The sequence below is a fragment of the Etheostoma cragini genome, chromosome 22, assembly GCF_013103735.1.
Source record: "Etheostoma cragini isolate CJK2018 chromosome 22, CSU_Ecrag_1.0, whole genome shotgun sequence".
NCBI lineage: Eukaryota > Metazoa > Chordata > Actinopteri > Perciformes > Percidae > Etheostoma > Etheostoma cragini.
Genome location: NC_048428.1, coordinates 3,303,826 through 3,330,989, shown reverse-complemented (window position 1 = coordinate 3,330,989; position 27,164 = coordinate 3,303,826). Strand labels below are relative to the sequence as shown.

The following is a 27,164-nucleotide window of genomic DNA, read 5'->3' as shown; positions in this document are numbered from 1 at the left end:
AGAAATCGGTCATTGGACACGGATGTTGATAGACAACCATTAGAGAGAGCTTTTGTGAGTGTGCGTGACAAGACCGGCACCTGCAAGGTGCCACCTGCACATCAGATAAACAGTCACACACATTTACACACCAGTGTTGAAGCATCTTGGGGAAACTCAGGGTTCAGTGTCGGGCCCAAGGACACTTCAACATGGGACTGCATGGCCAGGGATCAAACCACCAACCTTCTGAACAGTAGGCAACCAAACCATGGTTGGCCAAAGTGTTCAATTTGCCACACCCTGACACACTGCTGTTGGTTTAAGCCAGGTGGTGATTTTTCAATTTGGGGGTCAAATCTGAGAGGTCACAAGATGATTAAAAGGATAAAAATAAAAATATTATGTTACAAAGATATATTTTGAGTGTGACTGAATGACAAAATAATTACAGCTCAAGGAGCAATTAGGTTTCAACCACATCTCATGGTTTTCTCAGTGGAAGCCCTTTGAGAACCTTTGTTACAGCTGACATGGTAGAGCTGGTTAAAGCTCTCAAATTGCAAAGTAAGTGGATCTTGAGTTAAGAATATTTAATCAAAGGTGGCTGGTGGCTGAGTGGTTAAGACACATGGTTGCATGTCATTGTGCTCTCCCTCATTCCTTATAATTTCTGACCGTCTTTACTTCTTCAATGAAGAACAAAAGTGATGAAAAAATAATGTGAAGTTGTTTTGTTTCTTTTTAAAGTCCTTTACAAAGTCATACAAACACATGTTCTATAAATTCTACTAAAGGAACGTTTTTGTGTACTTTGTGTAATTTGCTTTTTCACAAGTACTATGACAAAGAAAGTTAATATTGTGCGGCAATAAAGCATCATATATTTTTTCTCCAAAACTTTTATTGAAAATCATTGCATGCAAAAAATTGGCAAGAAAATGTTGCTGTAAGTCAGAGTGCTCGGGAACTAACGGTCAAGGTATTGGGAAACTGAGTTTCAACTGTTCTAGAAGGCATCGTGTTCATAACGTTTCAATCATATTAGTCCCAAAAGATATTGTTTTTTTCTGCATTAAAGGAAACCTCTCATTGCAGTCTTTTTTCAGTTCCTGTGAATTAACTTTGGGTGTTGCCAGCAGTTGAGGCAGCATATGTCCAAAATAACCCTCATGGCAGCACCATATGCCATGATTGCATGATTGTTGTTTTTGCATTCTGTGGTGTCACCAGCAGAGCCACTTTGTCCTCGTAAGTTCATCCTCCGAAGCAGATAGAACTGCCCATTCCGTGTTGGGTTTGCCCTCAACCAGGCACTGAAATGTTGGTTTTTAGCCTGACGGATTGGGTTGTTAAGGAAAATGGCATCTTGAAAAGAGTGCAATTTGCGCAGACAGTGCCTCATTGAGGTGGCTGTGTCATCCCTCTCTGTTCACAGGCCCAATTCTTGTATTTCTACATAAGAAATGCGTCTTACGTTAACCTTCCCATGGAGTATTTATAAGTGGCAATAACAGGCAATCATTGCTTTATACCATTACTTACATAGTACTTGAGCATGGAAGATCATTTAGTTATTGTGACAAAAAATCTCAACTCAAGGTCCACTTGCTAGCTTTTTTGCATTTTTCAACTGGATCTGATGTATCTTGATTGTGTACCTACTTGCATACGCATATAAGCACATGTGTCATTGTTTTTCATACACTTTTTAACCATTAAAACCCTTTGAGCACATGTAAACGATTACTAGTAATACATGCTTCATTTCTATCAAAGATGCACTAGGTTTTTTGGTTATTAAGAAAATGGCCCTCTTGAGCATCACTGCTGTAAAGGATAATTAACAACCTGAAAAAGAATTAAATTACAGCGTTAAGTAGACATTTACGCTTTTCATTTTAAAATCCTACATCAGAATGGTCCTGTATTACGCAATTGAGACACTGGATATGTGTGGCACAAGGGCCTATCTCTGTTCTATTATATCATATCAGTTTATATGGCTAATGTGTTAGCAAATGGCTGGCTATTTACACACCCAGCAGATAGGGAGCAACATAAGGATTTGTTTGGAGTTACTGTACATTCCTAGCCACTTGATGATGTAAAATCCAGTATTTAGTTTAATTTTAGCTTTGTTTTGGTCTCCACCAACTCCTGGGAAATATATGCAAAAATAAACTGACGAGATCGGTGAGACTTAAGCAAAATTTGAAAGCTGTGGTCCACAAAATCAAAACAATGAGCTTAAAGAAGCTAATGCACTCCTTAGGACTGAGGGGAACGGGCATGGATCGGAGAATCGGGATTACCGGGAGATATTCCAGGGGGCCAGTCTGTTTGTGTGGGCTCCATGTGCATCATTTTTTGATCGGCTCATAGAGAGACAATATAGTTGGCCCTTTCATGTGAACACTGGCCATTCACATCCTTTCTCTGCATGTTAAATTGAGACAGCTAGCTAGACTATCTGTCCAATTGGAGTATTCTCTCACACAACTGAAACAACCTTTGAACGTACACGTTCCACCAAAACAAATTCTTTCCCAAGACTATTTTGCAGCGGCACGGTGGCTCTGTGCAGAGCTGTTTCTTCCAATAGGCGGACTATGTGGATGAATTGGGCCCCTGTAACCACTAGGGGGCCAGCAAGCTGCAAGTTCAATTCAATTCAATTCAATTCCATTCCATTTCATTTATAGTATCAAATCCTAACAAGAGTTATCTCGAAACACTTTACAGATAGAGGAGGTCTAGACCACACTCCATAATTTACAAGGACCCAACAGTTCTAGTTGTTCCCTCCAGAGCAAGCAGTAACGCAACAACAGTTCAACTCATTCAGCTTCAATATATTAGGGAGAATTTAATTACCTGTCTTTATGTGAAGCAAGTAGCAAGTTTTATTTTAACATTTTAAAACAAACCTGTTTGTGGCATATGTTGCATACAGACGTAGAGGAGCTTCATTGTTTTTTTTAATCATCATTTTCTGTTGTATGGGTCAACTTGAGATGCAGAATTCAGTTAAGTAAGATTTGGTCCATGCTGGCTCTGGGAGACCGGTCCATGTCGGCTCTGGGAGACCGGTCCGTGCCGGCTCTGGGAGACTTGTCCGTGCCGGCTCTGGGAGACCGGTCCGTGCCGGCTCTGGGAGACTTGTCCGCGCCGGCTCTGGGAGAAGAATATTGATTTGCGAGGGAGTTTTTCCTCCCAAAGTGTAACAGATGGATGCATCTTCACAAACAGCATCTTGCACAGGGCCCACCAAAAGCTAGGAACGGCCGTGGCTCCGTGCGGAGCTTAGCACTGCCCAAGACAATTGTGATTGGTTTAAAGATATGCCAATAAACCAGAGCATTTCTTTCTCCCATCCCAGATTGCTGTGTGGGGTAGCCAGACTTTGAGCAAGACTAAGGCCCGGTGTGTACATGTTTTGAAGGGGAGTGCAGGGACGAGTGGTGCGCTAGTCTGGGTCTTAAAAGTCCAGGGCTGATTTTCTCACCCCTGCAGCCCTGAACTACTTTCACAGTAAATTTAGTGTATTTGTATTTAGATATAAATAAGTGCAGCTTTGACTTATGTTCAATCTGTTGGTTTTGTTGTTCTTGTGCCTGTATCTATCCTGCATGTTTAGTTTTGTGTAATTATCTTAGTTTTAAAGCAATGTGTGTCTTAATATTTTATTAAAAACTGCTGTATAACTAAATCTTACTCAACTTATCCACCTATAAATACTCATGTTGGGGGTTAAAGTGGGCTGGTTACATGTTTGGGGTCTCTCTGATCAATCTGCTTTTACACAGTACTTTGAAGCCAATGTCCACACCAGGACGCTGCTGGGAGTGTTATGAGGGCAGAGAGTATTTCCACCAGCTGTCATGAGTTGTAGCTGCAGGAGCAGCAGCAGCAGTGGGCAGACAGCAGAGTAAAACAGAAGCCACAAGCGCTCATAACATAATGACAGCCGGGGGGTCACAAATAAGACGTAGAGGAGAGCAGGGCCTGGTGTCTCTGTGTAATATTTCATCACAGAAAAGCTAAATAAATTCCTCACTACAGTCAAGTGAAACCACGTCAATGCAGCAGATGTAAGAAATGGCAGCTGCCGGAGGAATGCGGTTTGGCAGCGAGCGAGGCCTGGAGAGAGACTGTAAGGTCCTCTCACGTTAACACTTTGTGTTTGGAAACACAAAGATACATTGTGACGGACCGAGTGGGATTCAATCGCATGTCTGCCTGTGTCGTGTGTGTGTGTGTGTGTGTGTGTGTGTGTGTGTAGTGTATGTGTGTGTGAAAACGAAGGGGTGGTGGGTCTATTCTCCTTCATAGAGATATGGAAAAATCCCACACAAGTTCCAGGTGTCCAAACCTAGTGAAACTCCCAGGACATATTTTAAAAGGATGGCATTACAGGACAGTCAGAGTGGTATTAAACACAGATGCACACACACATATTGTTTAACCATTTTATAAGAGCATATTGTGATGTTAAAACATACGGGAAGGCGGAGGGAGAGAAACATAGAGAAAGAGTGAGTGGCTGCAGACCTGGCAGGCAGCATGGCATGAGTGTGGCAGCCAGTTTTTAAGGCCGGCAAATAAATAGGCCTCACATTGCATCCAGCCAGAGCCAAAACTGTAATGTAACCATAAATCTGGAATCGAACGGGCACACTCGGCCAATGCAGGAGCCCATTCCTCCAGATGTTAGTTATGGAACTCTTCAGTTTTTTTCCCCCCTCTCCCCCATCAGATAAATATAGACACATGTTAGGCGTAAAATCGTGGAGTGGTGCTGTCTGGATTCACGATCTCGTCACGGGTAATTCGCAGTTTGATGAAGTCGGGTTACGACTTTACTCACTGCAACCATTTTGTTTTAGCGGGTGGACATTTATCAGACATCTAATCCTGTCCAGAGAGTGCGGGTATGGGGCTGTTGGGTAAAGATAACTCAGGAGGGTTGGTTTGACTCCCTGCTGCATCAAACACTTCTTCACATACATTACAGCTAACAGTAATATTGGGAGGAGAGATTATTTGCCTCAATTTATGCCTCTACTAAAATATCCCACTTTAGAAATATGATTGGACCATCTCATCTTTATTTATGCTGCCTTCTTGTAGCGTATTTATTTTTACTAACTGGCTGTAATTTGACAAATTACCAAATTTCCTCAGTTTTAAATTCTGCTGGAGTGAACTATTAGTCCCAATTTTAAGCCATGTGTAATCAGAATGGTGTTGTGTTTTCACAGTGTGTAAACCATAATGGAAAGCAGCTGGTATTGATCCCCAGCTGTTAGTGTTTAATGCTGATGGTGCGTTTACTGTCAAACCCTTTTTGTGACCTTTCTGATTTGGTGATGAATACACAAGGTGAAGAAACATAAAGTATATTTTTGATGCATGTTTTATTGTATGTACACCAAACCCCCCCTCTCCAGATTAAATAATTATCTAAAATAATGTCAAATCATGGCAGGGCAGCTTTACTAGTATAGTTTTTTTCCAGAAGGATACATTTACTCCAGTATTCTACTTATGAAAACTATCATTTTGTTATGTCACTTTACTTCTACCAATATATTTGAGAGTGGGAATATTGTACGTTTTACACCACCACACTTATCTGACGGTCACTAGCTACAATGTGAATTAGTATTTTACACACTAAATATATGATCACTAAATAAAATATGATGCATTGGTGTGGAATAAACTAGTCAACAGCACAAAAAGTAAGAAAAGATAGCTAGTTGGACCATAATATATCAGATATTTATTGTCATTTTAACAGGTACAGATGCGTTGTAACTTTCGTGTGAAGAAATACATCAGAAAAATACAATGGAAATATATATATACGTATATACAGTACAGGCAGAAAACAGAATATAAGACTTGTTTTCAACTTTTTTTCTGTTATTTTGTTAAGTACATAATCCACATGTCTTCATTCATAGTTTTGATGCCTTCAGTCATAATCTACAATGGAAATAGTCATGAAAATAAAGAAAAAACATTGAATGAGAAGGTGTGTCCAAACCTTTGGCCTGTCCTACATATATACATATTTTATGTATGTTTTAAATGTGTTGAGTGACTGTAATGTTAAATGTACAGTACGCTTTAGATGTTGAGTAAGGTTTCATGTATGTTCATATATGTATGGAGTTATGTGGACTGTAATGTATGATATAGATTTTTAAATGTGGACCCCAGGAAGAGTAGCTGTGTTTAAGGGCACATCTAATGGGGATCCTATACTAAACTAAACTAACTTATATAATTATATTTTTTATCATAACAGACATTATTTAGGTTTTAATGGGATAGAGAACCAAGCAGAAGGAACCAATGACAATGGCATTACACAGACTTCAGCCTGTTGAGGTTTCTGGATTTCTGGAGTTTCTTTTTTATTGGATGTTTTGGTAGCAACCTTATATAGACAATTTAATCAGGTCCTCTCAACTCCTGGACGTATCTGACACTCACTGGCCAAACCACACACTTTGATTCCAAGACCAAGTCCAATTTTTTTAAGAGTGGACCCTTCTGCGATGCTTCCTCTTGTTTAAGACACAGCAGCCTCATTGCCAGCCTTGGTTCATCTGCCATGGAGGAGACCCTCAGCAATGTGTACAGTAGTGCTTTATAGCCCACTGCGTGACTTCAGCACCATTTGGCAAGGACCGCACAAGACCTCCCGAGGCCTTCGGAAAATATGGTCCTCTCAATGACTACAGAGCACACACTGTGCAACATTCTGAATTCTTCCTCTAAGTTCAATCATCACACTTATACCATTTTTGGGAGCTGATGGCTGTGAGGACATATATGGTCACGTACAGTATCCTTTTTATTCAGAGTCGCCTGGCTGTGACCATTGTGGGCTCCTTTTCAGGGCTGTTAGACGGTATTCTGCAAATCAGGGGACACACAGAGACAGCAAGCCCAAAGTGTCCATTGGTCGGATTTCTCCCTCAAATGTGAGTTGTGTTTTGTTCCAGTGGTAGCAGATCACGTGCAACTTCAGTGTTGCCATGAAAGAGAGAAAATATTCCACTATTCACCTGTCATAATTTTTGCACCCGCGGGAGCTTGGCTGAGCCAGAGTTAGTATGGAGACCAGACATAGCAACTGAAAGAAAGCCCATTTGGCCCTAATGGCCCATTTGGTTTGTAGTTAAGGAGACCAATCAGTTCTGTCAGAACTCATGTACTGAAACAAAAATGTGTTTCAGTACATGAGAGGGAGTACACCAAGTATTACTACATGTGCCATCTTCTTATTTTACCACTCTGTGTAAGTGTGACTTTCCGATTCAGGCCAAATTGCAAAATCTGCTTTTGCATCAGATATCTGATTTAACGGACTTGTACCAATTTTTTGAACCAGAAAATGAATATGTTATAAGGTAGCGTTACCTATTAGAATATAACTTGAGGAAAAAGTATGGGATATTTACTGTACTTAAGTATGAAAAGTAAGTTTATGAAATTAAATGTACTTAACTATATACAATAAGTAAAAGTAAAAAAAAAAACTTTGATTATGAACTTTTTTGTGGCTTCCTTGTAATGAAGCATAATATCTAGGGTTTCCACACCTTCTTAAACATCAAATTCAAAGTCTGACATCAACAAATAGGAAAACAGATTTTGTTGTGAGAAAGAATCTTTCACTCCAACGTAGGAAAACATTTCTTGCAAGTAATGAGTAACGAAGATGCTTAGGGGAAATGTAGTGGGGTAAAAGTAAAAGTTTCCAGAAATGTAAATAACAAAGTAAAGTACAGACACGTGATATATACTCAAAAAGATACAGTATAAGACTACTCCTTCAGCAGCCGGTTAGCGTAGCTTAGCATAATAGATTGTGCGAACTGTGTAACCTTTAGACAAAAGCCATCTTTATGCTGAGCTAAGCTAACTAGTAACTGGTTGTAGCTTCATATATATTCTACAGAAACTACAGAAATTAGAAAGTAATAAAACATAGTTCTCCATTTTAAAGCACAGCAGGAACTCTAGCGGTGTTATGAAAATTTCCCTTTATGAGGTTTTTTAACATTGATGTGCGTTTCCCCATCCTGTTTCTGGTCACCCAGGGGCTAAAAATGGTAATGAGTGTAGACCAAGCTCTGGTTATCCTGCTCTGTCTTTGAGAAAATGAAAGCTAAGATGGGCCGATCTGGAGTCTTGCCCCTTATGAGGTCATAAGGGGTGTTAAAAGCTACAGACTCAGAAATGGCACATACTAAGGAAAGCTCATTGTGGGACTGGCTCTCGTGGCTGGAATTCTGCACCAAGGCTGAATTTTGGGAAAGAGACTTCGGATACATTATTAGGGGACCACTAAGGTCTATATAAAAGAGACTTCAGATACAGTATTAGGGGATCACTAAGGTCTATATAAAAGACACATCGGGTTCATAGGGGACCACTAGGGTCTAAATAAAAGAGACTTCAGATACAGTATTAGTGGACCACTAAGGTCTATATAAAAGAGACTTCAGATACAGTATTAGGGGACCACTAAGGTCTATATAAAAGCATCCAAAGAGCACCATGTCATGAGACCTTTAACGTTGCAGCAGAGGAACATCCTCAATAGTCTTCACCTTTAAATCAGGTCCATTCTGGAGAACGGATCTAGACCTTGATCGCCACACAGTGGAGGCGGTAATGGATGACAGCTTACGACCTCACTGAAATATATATGTGCTACCGTCTGCTGCTTGATTGGACGGATGTAAATATTTGAGCGTAGCACTGCTTTCTGCTGGGAGCCCGAGCCCCGGCTTCCAGCACCATAAGTGAATTTAGGAGCCGCGCCGGACCCTGTGAGCAAGAGAAGCCAAGGTCTGAAATGTGTGGATGCAGAATCATGCTACACCCACGTTACAATATCTGTCCAGAGCCTCAGGAGGGCACAAGGCAGCAATGGGGTGGAGGTGGGGGTTGGTCTTTTATTACAAGCCCACTCTGGGCACAGCGTTTGTGAAAGCTGATGCAAAGCAAGAGAAAGCTCTATAGACTGTGCTGCTCGGTGTTAAGACAAGCTGGAGCACAGCAGGGTAATAACACGAGCCATGCGGCAACTAGAGGGCGTGAGGTGTAGACAAAATAGCTGCCCCATAACTGTAGATACCATCACACCCCACTACTTTCACACACAGACACAGTCACAAAGACATCGCATGCAGGCGGGCATAAAGGAATGCCCACATGCGTTCACATCTGGTTAGCAAGCCTGAAGCATGAAGGCATCAGCTTCCTACCAAATCTATCTCTGAAACAAACAAAAAACAATCAAAAAACGTTCTTATCTAAATTCCAAGAACAACATTGGCCCTGTAAAATCAGTCGAAGACCCATCTTTTTAAACAGGCATTTAGTTGACCTGTCTGCACTTTATTTTGTAAAGTATTAACTCTCTAATTGATTGTAATTGGTTTAAAGAAATCCCTATAAACCAGAGCACGTTATTCTCCCATTCCGGAATGCAGTGTGGACTAGCCACACCTTCCTCCGCAGCGCTGTGGAGGAAGACTATGATGGAGTATACAAGTAATAGCAGCTTAACAAGTCCTTCTAAATGCTTCTGGATGGTGCGTTAATGTACTGCTGTGGACACCGTGGAGGTGTAGGAGCTCTGTTTATACTATCCCCTGCATGTCTATATATATACACGCATTACATTGCTGTATGTGCAAGTGCTCACTACTGGTATGTTTGAATGTACAATTCAAGTTTGCATGTATGTGCAAGTGCAAGTGCTATGTGAATTAATGTATTTTGGCCTAGGTGGCTTCTCATACATATGTCTTTGTAGGGCTGAGCATTGAGCTGCAGCATTATGTAAAGGATAAAAAAAATTGTATCATGATTGAAATGCCTGTGTAAAGGCTCCATTTTGATCTTTGTCATTCTGATTCGTTCATCAGTCAGCCCAGATTTGTAGCTTCTTTGTGATTTTGCCATTTCTCATCTGTTCCAAAGCAACAAAGCTGAACGGCCTTGCACTTTGGGCTATGCTGACAAGGACAACAAATCTCCACCTGAAGTCATGCTTCCTTATTTCTTGATCTTAAAGTAGCTTTGAGTACGTAGAGATCAAACAACGTCCTCTTTAGGCCATTAGACAGACAGAAGTACCTGTGCTTGAACCCCACTAAATGACTCTTGCATTACAAAACACTTGTCACGCCTCTGTTATTCCACATAATCTGATTGAAAGGGAATCCTGCAACAAAACGGATAGTGGATACACAGTCTGAATTAAATGAAACCCACGCACATGTGAAGTGTCTCGTGTTTGTGTGACCTGGGTATGATTTCCTTGGAGAGAGATTTATTTGACTTTAGCGTGCTGTTGAGAGAGTGGGAGAGGTAGAGGTTGGCTTTGTGTTTTCAAATTCAATTGTCCACTATACAGTCAAAGAGCCAGAGTTTCCTGTGGTTTGCAGTAATAAACCTAAACTCGGGTTACATCCGAGGACTGCAAATGGTCAGGAAAAAAAACACAGTGATGTGGACGTGTAATAAGGTTAAGGCCTCAAGCTGCAAGACCCTGCAAGAGCTAAAGAAAGTGCCAAAAAGGTAATCCTCTATCCCTAAACTAAAGGCTGAGGTCTGGCTTGGTGGAAAAAAACAGCAGATCTTCCAGGGCCTTCCAGACCTCCTTGTCTCTTCAAAGTCAGTGAAATTGGGGTCTTTAGACTTGGTGGTTTACAACACATTCCCTGGTCCAACCCCAAAATTGAGATCAGCGTGGCAAAGAAAAATAAGCAGTGCAATTACAACACTGGGGCCCGATTATTTATACAAAATAATGAATTTGTTTCTATACATGCCAATCATCTCACCCAAAAAGGAGTTTATTAATATGGATTTTCTTTCCCTGTGAGCACAGCACTGCAGTAGAAGCATGTGTCTAGTCCATGGAAGTGTTTGAGGCATGTGGAAAGCTTACACCCATTCCATGTTGATACAAAGTGATTAGTTTATTATAGAAGCCGACGGCCTGAGTACATGGGTGTTTGCTTCCATGTTGTAGCGGTAGCATGAGTGAGATCCGGCCGGGCGTCCTGACACACGGAATGACGACAGGGCCGCGGAATCGGAGAAGGAGAGGCGGCCACACGGGATGGGGGCACAGTGAACAAGGGGAATTATGGGTGGTGGGATGATGAGTGAAGTGACTCGTCCTTCTATTTTGTTTCCGACAGGGCAGCAGTGGCCCAGCTGACGGTCTGTTTGCGGCCCTTGTGCTTATTGCTACAGTAGCCTGAGGCCAAGATGAAAGCAATCCCCCACAGTGAGAGACGTTTTCTCTTCTAGGGTGAGGAGTCCCTGTCTCCTGCTTTCTTTAGGGCCTGTACATAGGGCACTGTGTTTTGGAAAATAACAAGAGTGGGTTACAATGCAATCATTTAGGTCCAAATTAGATTGACAGAGTTGCTGCCCCCGTGACCCGACACCGGATAAGTGGACGAAGATGGATGGATGGAGTATCAAATATGAGGAAACTCAATTTCAGCTCTATTACTAGCTGAATTGACTTACATGGATCGGAGGCCAGAGTTTCACACCAAACAAGGATGGAGATTTCCTGCTTACCCGAGGCCTGTTCTTATTAAGTTATGGGGGTCTGGTGTGATTGATGGGTACACATACAGGCCCTCTGCTTCTGAGGATATAGGTAAGCCCATGTGTTGACAGAATCCATTGGAATTCCTGATAGGACTTCCTCCCTAAGATGTTTTTACTCTGTAAATGTAAGACCATGACCTTTCAGGTAGTCTCCTTCGTTCAACTATTATTCAATATAAAAATATTTTTTATCAGCTAGGCCCACACAAGAAGGTTCAAGGCCTCCCGCAGGTCACACAGCTCAAAACGGATCAGAGTCCTCCTGATGTCTGATGAAATGTCCAAGGGTCTAAATGGAAATGGGTGCAACAATTATAAACTTGAGGTTCACATAATCAATGTTTCCACCTGTAGTGACAGAGCCATCAGTTGTGGGCATGTCGGTCGTTACTTCACAGTCTTGTGGTGCTCAGAGGGTAACCTAAGAGAGGCCAGAGGTTGGCTTTGGCTGACTTTAGAGGAAGGAAAACCAGGAGCAAAGGGGGCTTTTTCCTCTACCTCACCTCAGAACGTAAACAGTGAAAGCCTGCAGACCAACAGATGCCTCGGAGTTCTTTTGCCCAGAACAAGGAAAGTTGTCCGGAGAGAAAGGAAAGAGAGGTTTGATCATGTTGGTAAAGGTTCAACCCAATGAGCTGAGGGCCCAAGAACTCTGCTAAAGTGAACTCTGAGAAGGCCTGCTGTACCTCAGTGTCACCTACACCGATCACATTCTCATTATCACAGCGCTGACCTTATGGGGAACATATCAGTTCCTCACGACAATATACAATTCAGGTGGTTGTGGAAGAGGATGATCTTTCCAATCATTCTCTCACTCTCTTATTTGCTTTTTCTAAGCCAGCATGGCAAAACAATTACCTGATAGCAAAGCGGCTATGAGCATGACAAAGTGAGTGACGTCTGGGAACCCAACACCTTATGAAACGATGCCCGACGTCTCGTAACATTTTTACACATGACAGCCTGACTGCTCTCCTGAGGGGCTCGTCAGAGCGTTAATCCATACGGCCCGCTGCTGCGACAGGCAGAGGAGGAGCAGGCAGACAAGACTGTGTTAATGAGAGCCAGATCTGCTCTGTTAGCTTAGCGCCTGGCTGAATGCTCAGACACGGACAGCAAGCAAAATGCAGTCCATCATGCTGCCCCTGCAGAGCTGCTCCGAGGCTTTTGAGGTGGGGCCGACGGGTTTGGCATGTAGGTCTGGATGTGCAAAAGAGTGTTTAGTTACTGTTAGTTTAGTTCCTTGCAGTTTATTGTTGTTGTGCAGCCAGGGTTAGTCTAAAGCCTTGCTCAGGCGGCAAATCCAAATCAGTTTTTTGGCTTATCCAGATACAATTTAGAAATCTGGACAGCAAAAAAACAACATGAAACGCAATTTTTGGATTGAGGTCAGGTGACTGTAGAGGCTATTTGAGTACAGTGAATTTATAAAGTCATGTTCAAGAAACCAGTTTGAGATGATTTGAGCTTTGTGAAATGGCATGTCATAAGCAGGTAATGGAGTAGGTAATTAATTGTTTAAAGCTGAAGTGCGTAACCTTTTAATAATAATGATCGGCCGTTACAATTAAGCCATGCCAAATGAGTTGCTACAAAGCTAATGAAGACTGAGTCCACCATGCCGTCCTTGGCCACTAGCATCTGGGTGGGGAAGGGGTGGGGGTGAAGCGTTCACAGAAGGCTTGTATTATGTCGATTCACAGACAGAATTGTCATTTCTTAGATTTCCTCATGGGGGAGACATAAACTACTATGGCTTTAACAAAAAATGTGCAGTATCTTCAACATTTTGGATAACTGGTATATTATTTAATCAATCAATTGATTGAGGAAATTACTTTATGTTTCATGTGATTGTAAATTAAAAGTTTGGGACTGGCAGAAATCAAACAATTAGAAGCGGACACAAATGACCTAGTTGCAGCCTACTGAAGAACCAATTCTGCAATAAATTACACTTTTAACATTTCCAGGGCACCAAAAATGAAGCATTGTCCAGCGAAAGAGTATTTTAGGAGGCTCTATACAATGCCCTGGTTCACATGACGCGGCTGTTAAACAAATGTGAATCATCCAACTTTGCAGATTGTTCTCGGAAAACATAGAATCTGTCAGCTCAGCCCATTAAGTAGCTGATGTTTTTCCAGTGTAGTCATGGGGAAACAGCAGCGCTACAGCTCAGCACATGGTTGGACCACATGAAGGCATTATCACGCTGTATGCCTCCGTTGTCGTTTGACTGAGACATATTTCCAGACGGCTGCTTGGACTGTGGCAGGACACGAAGGATATGCTACAAGGAAGAGTCCTCGCTCTCGCTGCCAGCCCCGACCCTTTCATAATCACTCAGGAATTATGCACATCCCAGTTAAAGCACTGGTAGAGTGAGTTATGGCTGTGGTGGTGTTTCCTGAGAAGTCTGCCAAAAAGATGATTTAGACAGATCACACGTCTGGGCTCTGAAGATTCTTCGGACACTGTTTAAACACAAGTCTTTATTCTGAGGACAGAGGAATGTGAAGGGGGCAAAGTGAAAAACCCATCACCCAACAGCGACATTTCCAACATGGCAACCGTGACAGCAAAGTTATTGATCATCTCTGCTGAAGACTTGGACATTAGATCGCTTCCTAAAAAAAGACTTCATCTTCACCATTATACATTCTGGCTCTTTGAGTTACAGCTTGGAATAGCAAAAAAACAACATGACTTCACTTAAAAAAAGATTTTTATTTAGTTCAATACATAGGGCGGGTTGTGAAATATGTATACATTCAGCTTTACAACTCTTTAAGGAATTCTCCCACCAAATTCCTAAAATAAACAATATACAAGTTATACAGGTTTCAACATATTTCTGAAGACAGAAAAAGACAGCTATACCAGTTAAATAACTCAACGCCTACTTCCTTTTTGTTTAACTATACCATTCAATTCAAATGGTATGCTAAATATGAATTAGTGTTATAGTAAATAGCCTCTGAAGGCCATTCACTGGACAAACAAACAAATAAATGGCACGCAGAGTTTCCCATGCAATTAAAAAGAGATTTAAAAAAAGAAATATTCCATCTGTGATAACACATGCTTGATTCCATGTCGTTTTCACCATCACTTTTACAAGAACAAACTCAGAACTACATTTCCCAGAATTCTTTTTAGAACACACACACTAGCTCTTGAAAACTAGGAACATGGTCAGAGGTCAGGGGTACAGTACGTTTTAACTGCTTCTCGGATACACATACAGAGATGGGACTACTGGGAAATCCATCAGCATTGTGGAGTGCACAGCTTTACTTTGATTTTCCAAACTCAGTGGAAACACCCTTCTGACTCACTGCCCTGTCCAATATCGAACACTTTTCCTTTGTGTCTGTCCAATCAAAGGGATCTATATGAAAACCCATGGTAGTGCTAGTGTTATTACTGATATTATCTGTCTGAGTGAGGGAGTGCCAGTGGGTCGCACTCCATTAAAGCAACTCGTTACAACAAAGGCGTGCAATTTTAAGAGGCTCCCTCTTCTTCGGCACCCAGTGGAAAGCCTGCTGGTGCCAATCTCTTTGATTTACGCACTCTTCAAAACACACCAAGTTTGAAGTCCAAGTCAATAAAAGTAGTAAAACGTCATTCCAGACAGTTGGTAACTCTATTATATTTTGAAGAAAAGAGGCAGTTGTGTGGTAAACAGAGACACATGATCCAAGCCTTTGACTGGGAGCGGTGAGATAGAATACAAGATGACATGGCTTGATAAGCTTCTCCATAAGCAGCAGAAAGTCCACAGAGTCCGGGGTCAGGATCAGGACCAAGCACAGGACAGAGCAGAGGAAAGAGACACACTGGAGAAAAGTGGGCCCTGCATTGATACAGATGTGCGTACTGAGGCAAGGTGCTCTGAGGACAATAAGCATGCTGGCAACAAAAGAGAACCATTGGTCAAAACAGTTTTCCATGTCTCATTCTCATATTGCAGACGATTAGCCATATTCCCCCGACCTTTGGTTTGTACTTTTGCACTCATTTCACTGCACTGCTAAATTTAAATCACATGTACGAAGTGAGACTGGTTCATATTTGGACCAAGGACCCGGAACTGCAAAAAAAACTGTAACTCATAACAAAACAGAGAGAAAAACTCACTCAAATTCCATTAAGAGGAAGGCTGAGTTGCATTTGCATTTGAGCACAGCGTTGGTATTAGAAAGTGTGCAAAAAAATGTCTGTGTGGACGGCCGGTCAACCCTTACAGCTGATCATGTCTGATGAGGAAGCTCAGCTCAGGGCAGCGCAAGTCTGGTTCTTTGTTCTTTCAAGTGTGTTTGTGTGTATGCTTGTGTGGCACTGTGTGTGGTATTCACGTGTATGTTTGAACACATGCTTATGTGAGTGTGCGTTGCCTAGACCAGGGAGCAGTAGCCGCCGCAGCTTCCACCACCGGCGTCTTCGTCGCTGAGCTGGACTCCTCGGCCGTGGCTCTCACTCTGCCACAAACCGGGCGTCTGGATTATCTTCTCCACCAGCTCCTCAAATGCACACTGAACACCGTCTCTGGTCTTCGCACTCGCCTCTGGAAGAACAGAGTGTAGGAGGGGGGAAAAAAGGAAGAAAGAATGGGGAGTGAAGGGATGGGCAGATTCAGAGGAGAGGAGAGAGAGAGAGAGGCAAAAAGGAGTGAGGAAAACCAAGAAATTAGGAAAAATGAAGTGGACAAACAGAGGAGGAACAGAAGATGGGATACAGACACACCAGCTGGTAATGTCTGCACCTTGATGTCATCATCTGCTGGTCTCCCGGAGTGTGGGGGGGGGGTCGATGGGTGGAAAATGTCTCAACAATAACTGTCACCCCCTCGACACTAGTATTGAACCTTAGTAGGTTATTATGGGGTATGGTCAGCACCCGCTACACAACATGACGATAAAGAAATCAATCTTATTTAAAAAGCCATGTCTGAATTAAAATATTAGGATGTGTATGGGGGAAAGGACAGAAAACTTTTCATTTCAACAAACGTTTTTTAAATGACATATTTTAGAACCTGATGAAGATAAAAACTGGGTGTTGGACTTGAAGTGCAAAGTACAGGGAAAACCGAGCCCATGCAAGATGAGATATGAAGCGGTTTATTCATAGAAATTACAGTTATAATTATTAATAGAAGTAGGCAAGCATTCCTCTGCAAGTGTTTTAGAAAGTTGTTTCCCCTGTGTAATAATAGTGTGCTGTAACACATGCCCAGCAGGTCCTGGTGGAGTAGGGAACCCTCCTGACTTACCTATAAAAAGCATGGAATGTTTTCGTGCAAACTTCAGCCCTTCGGCCCTGTCTAGCTCGTGGTTTTCCTAAAACAAAAGAGAGGTAATGGCTTATTTGAGGCCCGCCGGGCGGAGCTGTCAGCTACTGTGGTCGTCACAGGGCAGAGAGGAAAAGTCATTTTCACAGACGAAGAACAGGACACAATAAATTCATAATGCTCTACTTAGTGGGCATATTTATCCCCACTGACGGATTCTGGTATCCTGGTGAAGGACCAGCTGCCAAAAATATGAAAGTGGGTCTGCCACGGTCATTTAATTCTGTCATTTGTCAACTGGCTGTAAGATGACTTTTTTGTTTTGTCTTATAAAGAGTTGTGTTTTTTATCTCTAGATACAGAAAATCAATATGAAGTCCATTCTAAGTTATGAATTTCTTTGCACATAACAGAACCACAGACACACTCACCCTATCGATCTTGTTTCCCACTAGCATTTTCACGAGGTCGTTCCTTGTACAGTACGTCTCCAGCTCATTGAGCCATATGTCAAGCTTGGCAAAGGTTTCCCGTCGCGTGACATCATACACTGTGCCAAACCCAATGAACAAGACATGTTCAGAAAGAATGAGAAAACAGACACACACACAATTTCCCTCTTCGCAACCAGGACTATTTTGCATATCAACATAATCATGGTACGGTCTTGCATTAATAATATGTTGTGACCTAATAGAAAGACTGTATGCTATTAACTGTAAAGACTGTTTTCAGTACTGATAGAGGTGCATTAGGGGCCCTTTCTGTAGAGTTTGCGTGTTCTCCCCCGTACCATGGCTTTCCTCCCACCATAAAGACATGCATGCTGGGTAACTCCTGCAATCGCCTTTTGGCGTAGGTACTCTCAAAACAACTGGAGTTGGTCCCCGCGCAGAGGACTATGGCTGCCTACTGCTAATAATTGGTTAGTATGATATGAATGCAGAGGATTCCTTGTATGTGTTAATGTACTTACTGATAATATATTAATATTATTATTATTACCGGGACTTAAGTAAAAGATAACACTCGACTTGCAATAATCCTGAGTTACCACAGATTTTGCAAAAAGGAGTGAATAATCAAACTATAAATCAAGGACTCTGTGTGTATGCGTGCGTGTGTCTTTCAAATGATCCCTTATGCGCAAAACAGGTCACACGCAGCATGTTGGGGGTGTAGTGAATAGTGGCAATAACAGTCACAATAAAAGATAATACATACATCCACTCAACTTTGCACATGCAGTGAGCGCAGTGTTGAGTGAAACGTCACTGAGGCCGGGGCTCAGGAGGCAGAGCCATAGAGGTTGAGCACTGAAGCCCAAGTTGCTCTTGATGAGCAGGCCAGCTCCGCCACCATCAGAGAACGTCTATGGGTGAATTGGAGAGCGCTTTGTTCCGAATTGTAACATTTACCACTAGATGAGTGGTTCTCGAGCTTCGAGCGGTCACGCCACCCTACAACGCTCCACGTGGCAATACTGACAACCAAGCAATCGGCCTGTTGTGAACAGGCACGCGCAAGGTCTTTCTGGGGTCTGTCTTTCACCTCTCTCTATCACTTCTGACTGAGGAGCAGCAGTGAGCCTATGGGCGTGTCACGTAGTGGGCTTGTTGAGTTGTATTGCAGATTTTGTCAGATGATGTCTGACAAATGAGCACTGCGCTAGTTCTAGTTAAGATAAATACATAACCAAAATAAAACAGCACCAACTAAAAACATGTGGATGATAAAACCAAAGGGACTGCAAACTTCTGAAAGTGTCACAAAGGGAGCTCTTACAATCCCAGTGCTATAGCAAGGAGCCTTGTCTTTCTATATGTCATTAGAGTGGTTAAAAACCATAGGCAGCAGAGGAAGTCTGTTTAAGAGGTTTATCTTATTTCCTGTATGTGTGTGTGTGTGTGTTTCTGTAGTCATATGCATGCTGTACATGCATGTCCATATGAGCAGCCTGACTTAAGGGCGTAAACTAACTACCAGAGAGAGGCAGGAGCGTGTGCGTGGGTCACAGGATGAAAAGCGATCACTTTCTTTACAACAAGGGGCCTGACTCTGAAGTGAAGAGGGTACACACACACACACGCACTCCTGAGCGATGGCGTCAACAGCTTAGCTTACCCAGGATGACTCCCTGGGCGCCACGGTAGTAGCTAGGCGTCAGGGTCCGGAAGCGCTCCTGTCCTGCAGTGTCCTGCAAAACAAAACCAGCTCAGCGCTGCTGGACACACTCACACACTGGTGGCTCAAACAGAAGGAAAACCAGGGCAGATGGACATAAACAACAAGGCTGACTCTTCTGTGTCCCTCAGAGCATGTAGACAGAAATGGTGTAACGTAAGCGCCATCTTCTGGCCACTTGAGAGAATACTGGAGGCCGACTGGAGTCACGGAGGACTTGGGTAGTTAACCTCTCTGCTCTGACTGACAGACAAGAGACAAATTTTGGTTTGATGAGCACCATTTAAGAAAGTAAAAAGAGTTTGTCACTTACCCATATCGCCAGCTTTGCCTTGTTACCGTCCACAGTTATGGTCTTCACTTTGAAGTCCACACCTAGACAACGAAAAGCCAGTCATTTGTGCTGTCATGATTACCTCATCCTGTTTCAGACCCAATACAGTGACTTACAGGTTCGGCATATTACTACCAAGAATATGACACCACTGTGACAGACTATAATTATCAATGGTGTTCTCAAATTGTACACATACCACACATCCAGGGCCTGAAGCTAACTTTTTTTCCAACCTGCCACTGTCATAGTTTTGCCTCATAAATGGTGGAAAACAGGAATTGCTTTGTCTCTATGATCCTATCATGTCCTATTCATGGTAGCTCAGTCGTGGACATTGCGCCGTCATCACGTGCTGTAGTGGGGGGGCCCGCCTTGATAATCCAGCATAAAGCATCATTTCCTATCCTGGGCTGGGAAACACATTCATACTAAAAGTAAGTACTTTTGCAGTGGTAAGTAAAAATAAAAGTACTGATTTTAACTTATCATTGCACCTAGTGTACAATAATGTAGCTCTCCTCAATTTAGGTCATCCTGTATATCTCAGCTACAGTTTTTCCTGCATCCACTGTGTGTGATTGTGTGTGTTTGTGTGCATCTAATAGGGGTTGGTGCGGATCCCTGATAGGTCCGGGCCTGCAAGCAACTGTGTTCCCATGCTTACCAAATGTTACGCGTCCAGGTAGCGGGTAAATTGACAGTGTTACAAAATAGCAAAATTCACCCACATTTGGCTGGTTTAATGTCAAACAACTGTGAAATGGCTCAGAGAACCATGATTCACCCCTCAAAATCCTGCCAGTTCCCAAAGGAACTGACATTTACATGAAAATAACATGTACAATAACAATAACAATAACATGTAGTAACATGAAGTTTCCGGTAAACATCTCCCCTTCCGTCCCCGCTACGCCCTGCAGCGCCCTGCTATGACATGAATTACTACGACTACCATTTGAAGTCACTGTTTTCATTATCATTTCATTTTATTGTGACTGTTATTGCCACTATTCACCGCCCCCAAATCAGAGAGCTACTCTATCTGTAAAATTTCTCGAGATAACTTTTGTTATGAATTGATACTATAAAAAAAAAAAAAAAAAAGGCCAGTGTCTCTGGTTTTTGTGCAGTACAAATTTAGAAAGGCCTTGCAGAGAACAAACAGTAATGCAGCAAGCATTTGTTAGGGGTGAAAAAAAAAAAAGAAGAAAATTATTCACCTAAATATTTTCTGTTTATATGGTACCGCAGACGGCGACTACATCATATCCGTTTCCAGCAAAACAGACCGAAAGCAGAAAATACAGGTTAATAAACTTCTTTACAAATGAAGTAAATGTCAACTGATGCCACTACGTTTGTCAGTCTAGCCGGGACTCAGCTCCGCGGGCCAGCACGTTCATGGTGGACATAGCTGCACAATATATTGTTATTTTTATCGTCATCGCAATATTAACTGGCGCAAAAGCTGCGACATATTGCGAAAGAAACGCGGGGATGTTTGACGTTATTCTCCTCAAACTGTGCAGCCCTAGGTGGACCTAGACACAGCCTGTCATCATACGATATACAGTTGTGTTCAGAATGATAGCAGTGAGTTTAAAAAAGCGAATAATGCTCAAAATCTTTAGAATCATTTTTAATTCCATAATATCAATACATTGGGAACATTGAACATTCAATTTCAAATCAAAACATGGCCAAAATGTGTCAAGTTTGTGTTCTACCTTTACAGAAAGTGAAGATAAAAGGAATATTAAGCTGTTCAACAAAAACACCAGTATTTGCATTTTTCTTTACAAACTCAAACGTTTACTGTATGAACTAAAACATGTCTCAAGGGTTTGCTTTACTTTGAACCACTGCACTAATATTTAGTTGCATAACCATTATGTCTGAGAAGTGCTTCACATCGGTGTTGCATGGAGTCGACTAACTTGTGAACAGGTGTTCCAGCCCAGGACTACATCCCACAATTCCTCTGCATTCCTGGGTTTTGCCTCAGAAACAGCATTTATGATGTCACCCCACAAGTGTTCTATGGGATTGAGGTCCAGGGATTGGGCTGGCCAATCCATAACATCAATCTTGTTCATCTGGAACCAAGACTTTGCTCGCTTACTGGTGTGTTTTGGGTCATTGTTTTGTTGAAAGACCCATTTCAAAGGCATTTCCTCTTCTGCATAAGGCAACCTGACCACTATTCTGTTGAATTGAAACTGATCCATGATCCCTGGTATGTGATAAATAGGCCCAACACCACAGTATGATGATAGTACATGATGATAGTACATGATTTTTGCACCACCATGCTTTACGGTCTTCACAGTGTACTGTGGTTTGAATTCTTTTGTCCAGCAATGGGACTTTGCGGGGGTTTCAGGCCGATAGCTATGCTTCATACGGCCTTCTTTTGATCGTGACAGTGCTCACAGGTAACTTGAAGTCTTTTTTGATTTTGCAGGAGCTGATCATTGGTTGAGCCTTTGCCATTTTTGATATTCTTCGATCCATTCGAATGGTAGTTGACCGTTTTTTCCCACGTCGTTGAGGCTTTGGATGCCATTTCAAGGTATTTGAAATTATTTTGGATTGAGCAGCTTATACTTTACTGCACTTCATTATGCGTTTTCTCCACTCCCATCAACTTTTTAATCAAAGTCCGCTGTTCCTCAGAGCAATGTCTGGAACGACCCATTCTGCAGTATATTATGAGTATTTCAGTGGAAAATGTACTTTAATCAGCATGCACAACATTTGCTTATTTCCTTCCTTAAATATGGGCCTTAACTGAAAACCTGTTTCTTCAGAGAATCAATTACCTCACTAATTGAACACAACACCGCAAATATTTTGAACATGACCCGTTCAATTACAGATTCAATTACACAGAATGAGCATGTCTTGACTGTTGGTTTTCTATGACTCTACTATGATACTTATTAGTAAATTATTTGCCATGTAGAAATAGCACTTCTACAAAAAATATGATTTATGAGGTTAGGGATGTTCAACTGCTATTATCTTGAATTGTAAATATGCAGAGCATCACAACACACCCGGATGTCAGCAGGCAGCATGACGAGTCAACTTCATCTTTTTTTACCTTTTGTAATGCCTGTACTATTAAGTAACTAGGCAATAAGTTTCTCAATGAGTGTGACAGCACATGACAGCAGGCATGCTCACCTGTCTGCCAATCATCTGTGACCTCATTAAGACTGAAAGATGACTCAGTGTTGCAGTGATTTATTCTTGCCCGTTTAATAACTTTAGGTCAGTACACTGCATGCTAATTTCATGATGTACTGAGAAAGCTATTGTCACAGGGAGAAATACTCCTCGGTTGAACAGTTTTAGGTGGCAAGGATGTAAAAATATTACTTGAGATCAAGTGATGCTGGATTCAAGGTGATTCCTGTCTGAATGAGGAAACTCAAAGGAGGCTTAACTCCAATAAAGACATCTGTTTGGCAAAGACTCCAAGCTGGCCAAGTAAAACTGCAGAGAGCCATGCCTTGGCCTTCAAAAAGAAACCAAAAGTGTTTTAAATGTTTCAACCGCTATTGGAATCTGTGCTTTTGGTCGGTTCAACAAAGACAGCATTGTGAGCTACGCCGGCCTCACAAAACCACATCAGTCAGGGTGGAAAATAAATTCTCCATGTAAACGCATCAATCAGATTATAAATCTCAAGTTGTTGAATGCTGTAATGAACATAAACCCATTAAGGTAGTTACAGCCTGAAGGCCACCTGAAAGTATAGCACGTGTGTCCTTGGTGCAACAATTCACGGTTCACAATTACACAGGAGGAGATGGATAGCCTGGTCTGCTGCAGGATTCTTTTCCCCAAACCCCTCATTAAAGTGCCCACATTATGAAAAAAATATTTTTTTCTGGGATCCACACGCATGCAAACTTGGAAAAAAAAACTATCCATGCTGTTCTGAGTGAGAAACGGTTTGTGAATGTCCTCTGCCTTCGGTCTCCAGGTGAGCTGTTTCTACGTCACTAGCCAAGACGAGGTGGCTAACCGTAGCATGCTAGCAACAATAATATCCATATCTGTCCGTAGATATATCGGTTGGGCTCTGTTAGGTACACCTATGCGATTCAGCAACATAACTTCACACAACAGTTCTTCTCTTACAAAACGTTATGCACACTTTTAAGTGCGCTATCCTAAGAATGTTAGCATCATTAGTGACCAGAGCGCCTGTCTTGCAGAACATGTTAAGGCAACCAAAGCAGTTGGTTAGGTTTGGTAAAAGTAGCCTGATAACGATTCCAACCAGTAGCCCTTTGCAGCACGTCATCACCCCCCCCCCCCCCCCCCCCCCCCCCCCCCCAAATGAATTAAGTACACCTCTGCCACAGAGTTGTACTGAATTTTAAAGTTTTCCATATTGCCCAGCTCTATGCAGTCCAGCACCCCTACAAACTAGAACCTCAATGATGAACTCTGGCTGAGCTTTTGCATTCGATGGCATTAGAACTTACAGGTGTACATAAGTTGGCTACTCTGTGAAGGTTTACATGTATTTCTACTTACTGGGTGCATTTACAATTGCTCCCATAATCATCTATTTTTAATATCATTGTTTGTACTTATCTCCCTTGGGTCTAATCGTGTGTGCAATTAAGTGTGTGGCTCATATTGACTTACTGATGATAGTCTTTAGGGCTGTAACGATATGCAAAATAAAACCGAAACCGTGACACTCAGATCCACGAGCCCGAGGTTTGTATCGAATTGTTGGTCAAAAATCGTGATGCGAACCAAACCCTGGGTTTGGTGTATTGTTACCGCCCTAATAGTCTTGCAGTTACCGCAGAACAAAAGCTTACTTTTATTTTACTATGTCACTAACCAAGCTCATGTGTTACTCACCTATTGTTGCTGCCTGCTCTGGGTCAAATGTGTCATCTGTGAATCTCAAGAGCAGGCTGTTGACAGGAAGGAGGAAATAATTAGATTGGGACTCATCATGAATCATTGAAAAAACACGGCAGAATGGCTTTATTTAGTAATTCTATTCCACACAGGTTGAGCAGGCTTTTGGTCTGGGATCGAGTTTCCGTTGGCTTTGTTCACATAACCTGTCCTGCGGCACCAGACTTATCGGATTCTGTATCTCTATCTCTTTCTATTTATTACTTTATCCTTCACTTGCAATATGCGTACACGCTCCAGATGCTATGACCATTAGATTGCAGTCAGGAGGACAGGGTTCATTTCTTAACTATGACTAATCAAGTGCAAAGGCCTTAATCACAGCACAGATGATGGGGATAAAGCTCACTCCTTTCCCTTGAACCAAGCATAATTCTCTTATTTTTCCTCTTGGGCCATCAGGAGAGATGCTGGAGCAATGAGTGTTTATTGTTTGAGGTCCACACAGCCGATGAGCTATGCTTGGAGACAGCCAAGTTAGCAATGTGTTCTGCGTAGGTCATTTGTTCAGGTTAAATGAAACTTGTGTTTTTCTTGCCAGGCAAACATCTCCCTGATGATTTAAGGGCTTCTACAGATTGCAGGAAAACAAATTAAATATCTGTATGCTATTTAAAAATCAGTCCAGTCAGTGTACCTACTCGAACAATAGAGCAATTGGCTCAGGATAGTCCAAATCATGACATTTTAAACTAATCATAGTCTGAATTTGTTTATTGTATTAAGCAAAAGCCCATTTAATAATAATACAAAATTGCATTTTGGAAGCTCTTGGCCTGAATGATGCACTAGCAGTCAGCGTACAGTATAGCTGGCAAGAAACTCTTCTGTTTCTTGGAAATATAAGCAAAACTAGGTGTATGTTATGGTGTTGGCATTAAGTCAGCCCATCTTCTGTGCCATCGCAGTAGGCAAAATACTAGCACCACTTCCAAAAAAAAAAGATAAAAAATACATTTGACTGTACAACTAAAACAGGCACAGACCAATATTAAAATTACAGTCGAGTGTTTGAATATAACAATGGCAAAAAAGACCTGACAATTGCTGCCAGCACTGTGGACACATTACTGCTGACATTCTGGGATGACAAGTGCATGGAATAGTACACAGTCCACTTGTCCTAAAATAAAGCTTTGGGCAGCTTCCTATGCACCGTGCTATGATGACTATGGAAAGCATGCTGCACGCGATACCATAGTTTGTAATGTGATGGTTGATGGCTCAGGATTCTTTCGTGCAGTCTGGACCACAATCTTAGAGACCAGCTCACTGTTGGCATCGTACACAACCTAAATTGCCAGACTAATGTTGGTAAAAACTCTGCTTTGGATATTAGGCTGATTTGTGGTTGCTAACAAGGACCTCTGATGACCACATAATGGCAATATCAACTGGGTGGTAAAAGCTAAACAGCCTTTTAGTCCTTCTATTGAGCTACTCTATGTAGTTAGCATATGTGCTTTTGTGTTCATATTAATGTGTTAACCACTTTTGTTGAAGCTAGCGCTACACATACAGTAAATACGAGTAGAAACAGGGACTGCGTCATGCACAGCCATCACAATTACCCTCAACCAAAGTACCTGTTATCACTCATTACTAATTACATGTCGGTGATATTATACTCGGGTTACAATCTGTAGATAACTGCCCGCCTATGACAGTACGTAACGTTGACGTTCTAGCCGCAAAGACACGAATGAAAGGTGGTCTCGAGTGTTAAATTCAAAGGCAACTGGATTTGGCTAAGGTTCTTGAGCTCAAGAATTAAACCTACCTTGTATACTATGACCTTGGTGACGGAGAATCTTGAAATACACCGTTGCTCTCGATTGCAACATATTTAAGCAACTGTGCCAGATGTGAACAAAGATGATGTCACATACAGCTAACGTTACTGATAGCTACCTAAGGTTAGCTGGGCAGCCAGCTCACCACAAACCTTATTTTACCTTTTAATAGCCTGTCAGTGAGGTTTTTTTTAATTAAAGAAGAGGGCGACAAAGCCAAGTTAAATACGTAATTTTAAAATTCCGCATTATCGTTGAAATCTCACACTATTTGGTTGGCTGCTAAGCTAACGCTAGCTATCTCACGTTAGCAGTGAGCCACGCCATCAATTTCCTTAGAGATAACTAGCTACAACTTACCTGGACTTCCCAACACCACTTTCTCCTATTATCAATATTTTCAGCGTCGTTAGTGTATCGTCTTCCATTTCCCTTGCACAATGAGACGTGTTACCCTCAATAACCAGCTACAACAGCCTAAATAAAACGACGTTCCCAACTAACTTGCGTTCTTGTTTACAGCTTGCAGAAGATAGTTTTACAGCAAGAAGCCTCACTCCAACAATATCCGGTGAGACTTTTGGCACTTCCGCTTGGTTCTTGATGATGAGGTTATATTTATGATTACATAACATAGCTCCAGGAACGATAATAAGCAGACGCGGTAACATATGGAGTGCATGTGAAGTGGTTCATATAGTAAATCAAATGTGTCATGTTATTACGTAATGGAAAGAATTGGAATCCATCATATTTCTACCAGTCTATGGTTTCTACCAGTGTTACATAACTTATATTATAGTAACATAGGTCTATTTATTGTCATTGGTTCTTTTAATATACATTTTATTATAGTTTTTACACATTCCATACATTTGTGTTATTACTGTCATACACTGTTACATAAATACTGTGCATATGGTTCATGTTTTTTGAATTATTG

The 27,164-nt window shown here is 41.8% G+C and overlaps 1 protein-coding gene across 1 annotated transcript; it reads right to left on the bottom strand.

Annotated features, from left to right (window-relative positions):
• Positions 1–14,362: 14,362 nt before the first annotated feature.
• On the bottom strand, positions 14,363–26,809 carry LOC117937650 (ras-related protein Rab-18). Its single transcript, XM_034861736.1, has 7 exons — positions 26,582–26,809; positions 24,366–24,421; positions 19,449–19,510; positions 19,076–19,148; positions 17,383–17,501; positions 16,934–17,000; positions 14,363–16,225 (listed from the first exon to the last, which is right to left on the bottom strand). Exons 1-7 carry the CDS (start codon positions 26,647–26,649, stop codon positions 16,056–16,058), a joined length of 615 nt encoding a protein of 204 aa, XP_034717627.1. The 5' UTR covers positions 26,650–26,809; the 3' UTR covers positions 14,363–16,055.
• Positions 26,810–27,164: the final 355 nt, after the last annotated feature.

What these genes read in the sequence shown, in the direction of transcription:
- LOC117937650 (XM_034861736.1), bottom strand. Translation starts at nt 26,649, where the DNA reads ATGGAAGACGATACACTAACGACGCTGAAAATATTGATAATAGGAGAA. An exon ending in TGGGAAACAAGATCGATAGG is followed by an intron (nt 17,001 to 17,382) that starts GTGAGTGTGTCT and finishes CTTTTGTTTTAG; the next exon opens with GAAAACCACGAGCTAGACAG. An exon ending in ACATTCCATGCTTTTTATAG is followed by an intron (nt 16,226 to 16,933) that starts GTAAGTCAGGAG and finishes CTGTTCTTCCAG; the next exon opens with AGGCGAGTGCGAAGACCAGA.